This window comes from Gymnogyps californianus, unplaced genomic scaffold (assembly GCF_018139145.2).
Source record: "Gymnogyps californianus isolate 813 unplaced genomic scaffold, ASM1813914v2 HiC_scaffold_107, whole genome shotgun sequence".
NCBI classification, from domain to species: domain Eukaryota; kingdom Metazoa; phylum Chordata; class Aves; order Accipitriformes; family Cathartidae; genus Gymnogyps; species Gymnogyps californianus.
The window spans coordinates 71,279-83,043 of record NW_026113988.1 but is presented as its reverse complement, the minus strand read 5'-3'; the positions used below and the strand labels follow the sequence as shown (position 1 = coordinate 83,043).

General features: G+C 64.4%; 2 protein-coding genes across 2 annotated transcripts in view; both read left to right on the top strand.

The window, feature by feature from the left end:
* Positions 1-11,765, top strand: part of LOC127027936 (zinc finger protein 271-like) — a 53,037-nt gene that overhangs the window by 2,988 nt on the left and 38,284 nt on the right. Inside the window, exon 5 of the mRNA XM_050913787.1 lies at positions 2,951-3,684. Coding sequence (XP_050769744.1) covers positions 2,951-3,684 — 734 coding nt within the window. The remainder of the gene's footprint in view (positions 1-2,950; positions 3,685-11,765) is intronic.
* KAT8 (lysine acetyltransferase 8) lies at positions 3,940-9,222 on the top strand. The gene is made up of 12 exons (XM_050913776.1): positions 3,940-4,007; positions 5,425-5,567; positions 6,043-6,117; positions 6,200-6,375; positions 6,818-6,871; positions 7,044-7,208; positions 7,452-7,541; positions 7,618-7,758; positions 7,870-7,963; positions 8,106-8,256; positions 8,689-8,843; positions 8,953-9,222. Exons 1-12 carry the CDS (start codon positions 3,940-3,942, stop codon positions 9,015-9,017), a joined length of 1,377 nt encoding a protein of 458 aa, XP_050769733.1. The 3' UTR covers positions 9,018-9,222.

Here is an 11,765-nt window from a genome sequence, read left to right as displayed (position 1 = left end):
CTCCAGCCCAGGGAGCGTCCCCAGGTCCCCGTCCCACCTCCGTGTCCCCGTCCCACCTCCCCGTGACTCCCCATCTCTTCCCCGCAGAGGGGACCCAGGCGTCCGAGGCCGGGTGACTTCCAGCCGCCCTGGACGCCTGGGTCCCTCCTGGGTGGTGGGAGGGTTGGGGGGGGGGGGGAAGGGGGGTGTCCCGTTCCCCCCCCCCAGTATGTCAATAAATAGTGGTGAACGCTGCTGCTGTGGTTCGTGACTGGGAGCACTGGGCAGGATTTCAGTGGGCACCGGGAGCACTGGTGGGAGTGGGAGTGGCACTGGGAGTAGTGGGGAGGGATTTGGGGGCACTGGGAGGTGCTGGGAGCACTGGGATGGCTTTGGGGGGCACTAGGATTTACTGGGAGCACTGGGCACGATATCAGGGAGCACTGGGAGCACTGGGAAGGGATTTGGGGGGGGCACTGAGGGTATTGGGAGCACTGGAAGGCATTGCAAGGGGCACTGGAGAGTTAATGGGGGGATTTGGGGTGGCACTGGGAGCACTGGGAAGGGATTGGGGGGGCACTGGGTGTACTGGGAGCACTGGTAGGGACCACAAGGGCCACTGAAGGGTTAATGGGGGGATCTGGGATGGCACTGGGTGTTACTGAGAGCACTGGGTGGGATTTGGAGGGCGCTGGGGGCACTGGGGGCACTGGGGAGGGGATTCAGGGGTTACTGGGAGCACTGGGAGGGACTGGGGGGGCACTGGGAGGTTACTGGGAGCCTTCACATGTTCCCAGGGGACACATGTGTCCCTTTACACATGCCCTGAGCACATGCATGTGTGCAGGGGCCACACGTGTCCCTTTACACGTACACAGGGGACATGTGTGTCCCTTTACATGTTCCCAAAATCATGCGTGTCCCTTACATGTTCCCAGGGCCACGGATGTCCCTTCACGTGTTCCCAGGGGACACGTGTCCCTTCACATGTTCCCAAGACCACACGTGTCCCTTACATGTTCCCAGGGCCACAGATGTCCCTTCACGTGTTCCCAGGGGACACATGTGTCCCTTCATGTGTTCCCAAGACAACACATGTGCTTGGCGTGTTCCCAGGGCCACGCGTGTGCTTGGCGTGTCCCCGGGAGCCTTTGCGGCAGGAAGCGCCGCTCTCCCGCCACCATTGTCCGGAACGGGCAAAGCACCGCCGTTTTGGGTGGAAAAACGCCCGGATTGGGCCTGTCAGCGCCGGGGAGCTGCCGTAGCGCTTGCGGGGCCGAGGTGAGGGTCCTGCCCGGGTTTTGGGGTGAAAAAGGGGGAAAACGGGTCGATTGCTCAGGCTGGGGCTGGGAGGGGAGTTAACTAGCGGAGGAGGGGGCGTTTTGGGGCGAAAAAGGGGGAAAATAGGACGGCTGCTCTCAGGTGGGGGGGGAGTTGCAAAATTAACTCATTGTGGGGATTGTGTTTTGGGGTGAAAAGCAGGGAAATTGGGCTGATTCCTCCCGAGGATGTGGATTGCAGGATTAACTAACGGGAGGGGTGTGTTTTGGGGTTAAAAAGGGGGAAAATGGGCTGACTGCTGCAGGGTATGCGGGATGCAGGATTAACTAATTCTGGGGCTTGTATTTTGGGGTGAAAAGGGGGGAAATGGGCTGGTGGCTTGGAGGTATGGGGGTGCAAAATTGGCTCATTGTGGGGATAACGTTTTGGGGTGAAAAAGGGGGAAAATGGGCTGATTGCTCTCAGACATGGGGGTGCAAAATTAACTCATTGTGGGGATTGTGTTTTGGGGGAAAAAAGGGGGGAAATGGGACGATTGCTCTCAGACGTGGGGGTGCAAAATGAACTCATTCTGGGGATAATGTTTTGGGGTGAAAAAGGGTGAAAACGGGCTGATTGATCCCGGGAATCGAGGCGCAGGATTACCTAATGGGGGGTATTTTGGGGGGAAAAAGAGGGAAATTGGGCCAATTGCTCCCAGGTGTGGGGGTTTGCCAAATTAACTAATGGCAGGGGGGTGCATTTTGGGGGAAAACCGCCTGATTTTGGTGAAAAGCATCGGGCGGATGCCGGTTTTGGGGTTTTTTTTTTCATTTATTGCCTTTTCCCCCCCCATTTCCGCCTGCTGCCCGCAGCCACCGTGATGGAGCCGGGGGAGGAGCCGTGTCCTTCCCAGGACCAGGGTGATGGGGACGTCCCCACGGAGCCCTGCGCAGGTGAGGGGGGGACACGGGGACGAGCCCGGCGGGTGGCCCAAAGAGCACCCGGGAGATGGTCTTTTGGGGGAAAAAAACAAGAAAATGGGGAAAATGTGGGCCAGGAGATGGTCTTCTGCTGGGAATACTCTTCCATGGTGGAGAAAATAGTGGCCAGGAGATGTTCTCCTGCTTGGCTGGAAAAATATTGTCTGGGAGATGGTGTTCTGCTGGGAATAGTCCTCCATGGTGGACAAAATAACGTCTGGGAGATGTTCTCCTGCATGGAATAACCCTCCGTGGTTGCACAGTGACCCACCAGGAGATGTTCTTCTTTGGGGAACATCCCTACGTGGTTGCATGATGACCCAACAGATGTTCAGCTTCCAGGAATAACCCTCCCTGGTTGCATGATGGCCCATCAGGAGATGTTCTTCTTTGGGGAACATCCCTCTGTGGTAGCACAAGGACTCGCAGGAGATGTTCTTCTTTGGGGAACATCCCTCCGTGGTTGCACAGTGACCCAACAGATGTTCAGCTTCCAGGAATAACCCTCCATGGTTGCACGATGACCCATCAGGAGATGTTCTTCTTTGGAGAACATCGCTCTACAGTTGAACAATGACCCACCAGGAGATGTTCTTCTTTGGAGAACATCCCTCCGTGGTTGCACAATGACCCAACAGATGTTCCTCTCCCCTCTCCCAGGTGCCGCGGCGCCGGCCCGCAGCGGTGGTCGCCCACGTGGCTTCATCAACCTGCTGGGTCTGCTGGAGGGCAGCAGGACGCCGCCGAAGCCCTACCGCTGCACCGAGTGCGGGAAGACTTTCGGGCAGAGCTCCAACCTGATCGAGCACCAGCGGACCCACACGGGCGAGCGTCCCTTCACCTGCGGCCAATGCGAGAAGAGCTTCAGCCGCAGCTCCACCTTGGCCGAGCACCTCCGGACCCACACCGGCGAGAAGCCCTACGCCTGCCCGATCTGCGCCCGTGCCTTCAGCCGCAGCTCCACCTTGACCGAGCATCGCCGCACCCACACCGGTGAGACGCCCTACGCCTGCCCCGAGTGCGGCAAGACCTTCGGCCGGACCTCCAACCTGGTCAAACATCTCCGGACCCACACCGGGGAGAAGCCCTACGGCTGCGGGCGCTGTGGGAAGACCTTCAGCCTCAGCTCCAACCTGGTCAAGCACGAGAGGACCCACACTGGGGAGAAGCCCTTCTCCTGCGGGCAATGCGGGAAGCGCTTCAAGAAGAAGACCCACTTGGCATCCCACCAACGGACCCACACTGGCGAACGGCCCTACCGGTGCGGGGAGTGCGGGAAGGCCTTCGGGCAGAGCTCCACGCTCATCGAGCACCAGAGGACCCACACGGGCGAGCGACCCTTCCGCTGCGGCGCCTGCGGCAAGAGCTTCTGCGTCAGCTCCAACTTGGTCAAGCACCAACGCATCCACACCGGCGAGAAGCCCTACGGCTGCGGGCGCTGCGGCAAGCGCTTCCGCTACAAGCCCCAGTTCACCCGCCACCTGAAGGTCCACCCCGATGGGGACCCGGCCTGTGGGCCCTAGGGTGCTTGGAGATGGATGGGGGACGCTCACCAGGATGGGATGGGCGCCAGCATCTCCATGGTGGGGTCCATCGTCATGGCTTCCCTTGTTAGGACCTAACGAAGGAGGCCGGTAGCATGGCATGGTGTCCACCATGCTGTGTCTGAACCTGGTGTGTGGCTCCTGGTCCCGCTTGGAGAGGGACTGGGGACACCATGGGGACTCAGCAGGACGGGATGGGTGCCAGCGCCTCCATGCTGTGGTCCATCATGGTGGCAGCCTCGTTAGGGCCTGACGAAGGAGCATGGCACCTGGCAGCCCTCACCACCTCACCGTGACCACCACGCTACGTCTGAACCTAAACTGTGGACCTTGGAGCCACTTTGGGGACACTCTGGGGGGGCTCACTGGGACAGGACAGAGTGCCAACACCTCCATGGAGTGGTCCGTCGTCGTGGCATCCTCGTTAAGACCTAACGAAGGAGCGTGGCACATCATGGCACAGCGTTCACCATGGCTGAGCCTGGCGTGTGGCTCCTGGTGTGGCTTGGAGCCGGATTGGGGACGCGTTGGGGACTCAGCAGGACAGAACAGGGTGGTGGCATCTCCATGGTGTCCTCCATCATGGTGGCAGCCTCGTTAGGGCTTAACGAAGGCGCGTGGCGGCTGGTGGCCCATGTCCTGGCACCATGGCCACCACGCTGAACCCCACCTTGGGGACACCCCGGGGACCCGCCAGGCTCGGGGGGGGACGGACACGGATGGTGGCCTCCCCATGCCGCGGTCCCTCGTCATGGCACCCTCGTTAGCGCCGGGGGGGGGGGGGGGGGGGGAGCAATAAAGGCACTGAAGTGTCACCATGGGGTGGGGTGGCCTTGGGGGGGGCACTGTGGGGCATTACTGGGAGGACACTGGAGGGACTGGGGGACTCTGGGGGACACTGGGAGACACTGGGAGGGAACTGGGAGACACTGGATGCACTGCGGGGGGGTCTGGGGGACACTGGGAGGACTCTGGATGGACTGGGAGACACTGGGGGGCACTGGGAGGGACTGGAGGGCACTGGGAGGACACTGGATGGACTGGGGGACTCTGGGGGGCACTGGGGGGGAACTGGGGGACACTGGGAGGGAACTGGGGGACACTGGAAGCACGGGGGGGGCTGGAGACACTGGGGGGGGCACTTGGGGGTACTAGGCGCACTGGGGGATACTCGGGTGGGACTGGTGGGTACTGGCGGTACTGGGAGGACACTGGGGGGGGACTGGGGGTCACTGGGGGGGTCCGGGGGGCTGCAAGGCACACTGGGACACTGGCGGGCCGGCGCACCACCGTCTCCTAGCAACGCTCGCCCCGCCCCTCTGGGCCAATTCCCGTCTCCTAGCAACGCTCGGCCCCGCCCTCTGGGCCCACTCCGCCTTCTAGCAACGCTCGGCCCCGCCCCTCTGGGCGAATTCCCGTCTCCTAGCAACGCTCGGCCCCGCCCCTCTGGGCCCACTGCCGCCTCCTAGCAACGCGTGCCTCGCGTCACGTGCTCGCCACCCTGGTCGCGCGTCTGACGCCACTTCCGGCGCGACGGCCTGGGCGGACGGACATGGCGGACCCGACGGCAGCGGCGGCCCCGGCCGGCGGCCCCGGAGCGGGCCCAGAGGCGGCGGCGGGCGGCGGCAGCCCCGAGGCCGGGCGGCCCCGCGGGGCAGGCCCCGAGGAGGCGGCGGCGGCGGCCGGGAGGCCCCCGCGGCCTCCTCGGCCTCGCCGCCGCCCCCGCCGCCGCCGCGGGAGGCGGAGGTGACGGTGGAGATCGGGGAGACGTACCTGTGCCGCCGGGCCGACGGCACCTGGCGTGAGCGGGGCCGGGGGGGGAGCACAGCGGGACTGGGGCCAGTGCGGGGCCGGGACTGGGGTGAACTGGGGCAGGGGGGGCTTACGGCGGGACTGGGGCCAGTACGTGACCCGGACTGGGATGAATTGGGGCTAGTATGAATCCTGTCAGAGCAGGACTGGGCTGATCTGAGAGTGGGAGAACTGGGACCCGTATAAATCCCATCACAGCGGGTCGGAGCTGAACTGAGACCAGTATCAATCCTGTCACAGCAGGACTGGGCTGAACTGGGATTGGGAGAACTGGGGCCACTATAAATCCCATCACAGTGGGACTGGGAGAACTGGGACCAGTATAAATCCCATCACAGCAGGCCTGGGCAGCACCAGTGCAGCCCCCTGTACCCCCCCCCACTGCTCCAAACTGGGAGAGGGCTTGCCAGGCCGCTGACTGGTCCCAGCCCCGCTTGACCACTGGTCCCAATTCCCCCCCGCAGACTCGGCAGAGGTGATCCAGTCCCGCCTGAACGAGCAGGAGGGGCGCGAGGAGTATTACGTCCACTATGTGGGCTGTGAGTATTGGGAGGCACTGGGAAAAGGGGTGGGTGGGGAGGCGGCGGGACCACCCCCCCGCTGAGCTCCCAGTGCTCCCAGTTAACCGTCGGCTGGACGAGTGGGTGGACAAGAACCGGCTGGCGCTGACCAAGACACTGAAGGAGGCCGTGCAGAAGAGCTCAGAGCAGTTCCTGGGCGAGCTGGCCGAGCAGCCCGAGCGCAAGATCACCCGCAACCAGAAACGCAAGCACGATGAGATCAACCACGTCCAGAAGGTGGGGGGCACTGGGAGGGTGTTGGGGGGAGCTGGGAGGCACTGGGAGGGTGTTGGGGGGGCACTGGGAGGAGCTGGGAGGGTGTTGAGGGGTGCTGGGAGGCACTGGAAGGAACTGGGAGGATGTTAAGGGGTGCTGGGAGGGCACGAGGAGGAACTGGGAGAGTGTTGGGGAGCTGGGAGCGTGTTAGGGGGCACTGGGAGGTGCTGGGAAGGCACGAGGAGGAACTGGGAGAGCGTTAGGGGGAACTGGGAGGTACTGGGAGGGTGTTGGGGGGAGCGCAAGTGACTGGAGGGTTCTGGGAGGGTGTTAGGGGGTGCTGGGAGGCACCTGGGGGGTACTGGGAAGATGTTAGGGGGCCCTGGGGGTTTACTAGAGTCCCTGAGAAGTTGCACTGGGCATTACTGGGGCTTACTGGGAGTTACTGGGAGCCCCGTTGCAGACCTACGCCGAGATGGACCCCACCACAGCGGCGCTGGAGAAGGAGCACGAGGCGGTGAGTCCCCGGCGGGAGGGGAGGGTGTCCCCCCAAGGGTCCTGGGGGGGGGGGCTGTCCCCAAAGTCCTGGGCGTGTCCCCAAGGGTCCGGAGGGGGTCCCCAAGAGTCCAGGGGGATCCCCAAAACTGGGGTGACCCCCAACCCCCCCCCCGTGCCCCCTCCTCACGCAGATCACGAAGGTGAAGTACGTGGACAAGATCCACATCGGGCACTTCGAGATCGACGCCTGGTACTTCTCCCCCTTCCCCGAGGACTACGGGAAGCAGCCCAAGCTCTGGATCTGCGAGTACTGCCTCAAGTACATGAAGTTCGAGCGCACCTACCGCCTCCACCTGGTAGGGGACACGTGTTGACACGCCTGTGACACGTGCGTGACACACGGGGGGGACACACGCGTAAGGACACGCATGCAGGGACACGCACGTGCAGAGCCCGGGGCAGCCCCAGCTCTGCGAGCGCAGCCTTGAGGACGTGAGCTCTCAGCACACCTATGGGTCCGGCTGGTAGGGGGGACACGCGTGACACGCGTGTGACGCGCTTGGGGCGGGACACGAGGTGACGCCTGTGACCGTCCCTAGGGTCAGTGCCAGTGGCGGCAGCCGCCGGGGCGGGAGATCTACCGCAAGAGCAACATCTCCGTCTACGAGGTGGACGGCAAAGACCACAAGGTACCCGGGGTGGTGACGTGGGGGACACGGAGGTGACACGTGACGTCACGTGACTCTTCCCCTCCCCCGCCCCAAGATTTACTGCCAGAACCTCTGCCTGCTGGCCAAGCTCTTCCTCGACCACAAAACCCTCTACTTCGACGTGGAGCCCTTCGTCTTCTACCTCCTGACCGAGGTGGACCGACAGGGCGCCCACATCGTCGGCTACTTCTCCAAGGTACACGGGTTGGGGGGGACACACGCACACAGACACATGTCACCCGTCACCCCCCGCCCCGTGTCCGCCTGTGTGTCACCCCCCTGCGTCCGCCTGTCCATCACCCCGCAGGAGAAGGAGTCGCCTGATGGCAACAACGTCGCCTGCATCCTGACGCTGCCGCCCTACCAGCGCCGGGGCTACGGCAAGTTCCTCATCGCCTTCAGTGAGTTGGCGGGAGGGGGGGTGGTCCCCAAAGTAGGGTGGGGGTCCCTCCCCGGATGCCTGGGTGTCCCCCGGGTGCCTGGGTGTCCCCCCCGGGTGTTTGGGTCCCCCCCCAGCCACCTGGGTCCCCCCCTCGCCGGCAGGTTACGAGCTGTCCAAGCTGGAGAGCACGGTGGGTTCCCCGGAGAAGCCGCTGTCGGACCTGGGGAAGCTGAGCTACCGCAGTTACTGGTCTTGGGTGCTGCTGGAGATCCTGAGGGACTTCCGGGGCACCCTCTCCATCAAGGACCTCAGGTGGGCACCAGTAACTCCCAGTAGCCCCTCTGAGTAATCCCAGTAACCCCGCTGAGTAATCCCAGTCACCCCAGTAACGTGGGAGCTGCTGGAGATGCTGAGGGACTTCTGCGCCAGCCTCTCCATCAGGGAGCTCAGGACGGCACCAGGAACCTACCAGTAAGACCAGGAACCTCCCAGTAAGAGCAGTAATGCCTCCAGTAGCCACTCAGTATTTCCAGTAGCTCTGGGTTGTGGGTGGTGCTGGAGGTCCTGCACGACTTCCCGGGCACCTGGGTGCTCCCCAGCACCCCAATACCCACCAGTAACTCCTCCCAGTACCCGTTACAACCCACAGCCAGCTGCCAACCCTCTCCCAGACCACCACCACCACCCCCCAATCCCCCTCACCCACCCCTCCCAGTCCTCCCAGTAACCCCCCGGCTCCCGCAGCCAGATGACCAGCATCACCCAGACCGACATCATCAGCACCCTCCAGTCCCTCAACATGGTGAAGTACTGGAAGGGGCAGCACGTCATCTGCGTCACCCCCAAGCTGGTGGAGGAGCACCTCAAGAGCGCCCAGTACAAGAAGCCGCCCATCACTGGTGCGTCGTTAACCCCACCCTCAACGAACCCGACCCCCACTTGGGGGGCACGCCCCAACTCCTGCCGCCCCCCCACTCCCTCCACTTTCTTCTCCCCTCCTCCCCCCAGTCGACTCCATCTGCCTCCGCTGGGCCCCCCCAAAGCACAAGCAGGCAAAGGTGGCCAAGAAGTGAGGGCGTCATCGCTGCGGCGAGTTGCGGCCGGGCTCAGCCTCCCCCACACGCACCCAGCCAGCACCGATAAAGGAGGAGGTGGAGATGGGGTGCTCAGATGGTTTATTGGGGGAATGTGGGTGCCAAGTTGGGGGGGTGCCCAGGGTCACGGTGGGTGCCACAAACTGTCATGGGTTCCCGTAGCTATTTTGGGTGCCATGGTCCATCTTGGGTGTCAAGTTGGGGGTCCCACGAGTCATTTTTGGGTGCCATCACCCATCTTGGGTGTCAAGTTGGGGTGCCTGGAGCCATCTTGAGAGCCATGGCCCATCATGGGTGCCAACTTAGGGTGCCATGAACCATCTTGGGGTCCGTGAGCTGTTACGGGTGCCAACTTGGGGTCCCATGAGTCATTTTTGGGTGCCAGCAGCCATCATGGGTGCCATGATCCATCATGGGTGCCGTGATCCATCACAGTGTGCCAGCTTGGGGTGCCGTGACCAATTTTGGGTGCCAACTTGGGATCCCATGAGTCATTTTGGGTGCCCCCAGCCCCTTGGGGTACTCAGTGGAGGCTGAGGGGCAGCAGGAGCCCCAGCAGCAGCAGGAGGAAGCAGCTGGGGCGAGCGGCTGGGTGGGCAGCACCGGCGCTGCCACCTCCATTGGGGGGCAGAGGCTGAGGCCAGGCTTCGGGGGGAGCCGCCGGGGGTTCCCCGTCCTCGCAGGGGCCGTCGTCCTCGGGGAAGGGCGCGAGGTGGGGGTGACGCAGGGGGGCCTCGGGGACGATGGTGGCGATCCAGGCGGCATGGGCGGCGGCGCGGGTGTAGACACCGGGGCGGCCGGGCAGCCCGCAGGCCTCCCCCCAGCTCACCACCCCTGCCAGCAGCCAGGTATCCCCCACTCGGCAGGAGAGGGGACCCCCGGAGTCGCCCTGCGGGGACAAGGGGACGTTTTGGGGGGACATGAAGGGGATGAAGAGGGACATGGGAGGCATGGATGAGGGTGATGTGGTGGCAGAGGGACAAAGGGGGACGGGGGGGAGGATGAAGAGGGACATTGTAGGGGCACGGACGTGGGTGACGGTGGTTGGGGATGTGGGGACACGGACGTGGGTGACACTGGGAGGAGGAGGGACCCAGGGGACACAGAAGGACCTTGAGGTGGGACACAGGTGACAACAGGAGAAGGAGGTGACGGGGATGAAGTCCCTGTCACCCAAGGGAGGGAACCAGTGGCACCCACCTGGCAGGCGTCACGCTGTCCCTGGGGGAAGCCGGCACAGAGGGTGTCCCCGGCGGGTGTCCCTAGGCCGTCCGTCCCCGCATAAAGGCAGCGGCAGCGCCGGTGGCTGAGGAGCGGCACCTCCAGCTGCTGCAGCGTCTTGGGGGGCGGCAGGGGACCTGCGGGGACACCCCGGTGACAAAGGGTGTCCCCACCCTGTCCGCTAACACCCTTAGGTGCTGGCAGCGCCACCGCACCCAGCGCCAACCGTGTCCCATGCCCGGGTGACACTGACCGGCGGTGTGGACGTCCCCCCAGCCGGTGACGGTGCAGTTGGTGCCGGGGGGGAAGCGGACGTCGGGGCCGGGCAGGCAGATGGGGCGCACCAGGCGGGTGGGGGTGGCGGGGGGGTCCAGCCGGGCCAGCGCCAGGTCCCCGGCGATGTCACCGTGCCCCTCGGTGACTTCCTCGTCGCGGTAGGCGGGGTGGCGGGTGACAGCGGCCACCCGCCTCACCTGGGCGTCGGCGGGGGGGGACAGGAGCTGCAGGGCCCCCAGTGTCACCCGGTACTCGGAGAGGGGGTTCTCCCTGCAGGGGGGTTGGGGGGGGGGGGGGGGGCGCTCAGACATTGGGGACCCCACCCCCACCCCCAAAGTCCCTGAAAAGGAGAGGGAATGGGGTCCCCCCCCGGGACACCCCTGGGGGTGTTTGGGGGGTATCAGGGTCCAGAGGGGGTCCCAGGGGGGCTTAGGGGTCCAGAGTGGGTCCCAGGGGGTTGAGGGGTGCAGGGCAGGTGGTTGGGGGGGGGTGGGGGTTTTGGATGGTGTAGGGAGCCCAGGCGGGTGTTTGGGGATGCTGTAGAGGATTTGGGGAGTGTAGGGGGGGGTGTTTGGGGGGTGCAGTGGGGGTTTCAGGGGGTACTTGGGGGGGGGGGGGGTTTGCAGAGGGTATTTGGGGATGCAGCGATGTGTTGGGGGGTCCCGGGGGCTGCTGGGGGGCCTGAGAGATGTTTGGAGGTGTAAGCTGATATTTAGGGGTCCTGGGAGGGGGGGGTGGTGTTTGGGGGCGCAGGAGAAAGTTCTAGAGGTCCCAAGAGATTTTTTGGGGGTGCTGAGAGCGTTTTAGGGGTGCCAAGGAGGTCTTTGGGGGGTGCTGTAGGGGGGAGTACTCACGGCGGGAAGCAGTGCGCAGCGGTGACGACCCAGGCGGGGGCGATGAGGGACCCCCCGCAGACGTGACGTCCCCGGAAGGCGACGCTGACCTGCCAGGGCCACTGCCCCGCCCGCGCCCCCGTGCCCCCCACCACCCGCCTGCGCACGGGGGTCCCGCACAGCACTGGGGAGGGGAGGGGGAAGGGGGGGCCGTGTCAGGGACCCTGGCTTCCAGGAATCCTGGTACTGCCCCCCTCAAACACAGGACCCCAATATTTAGAGTCCCCTCCTCCCCTCAAAAAAAAGAGCCCCTCCCATCTCTCCACACCACAGGACCCCAGTGCCTGGGACCCCCGCACCCACCCCCCACCCCTCCATGGGACAGCAGCACCCAACC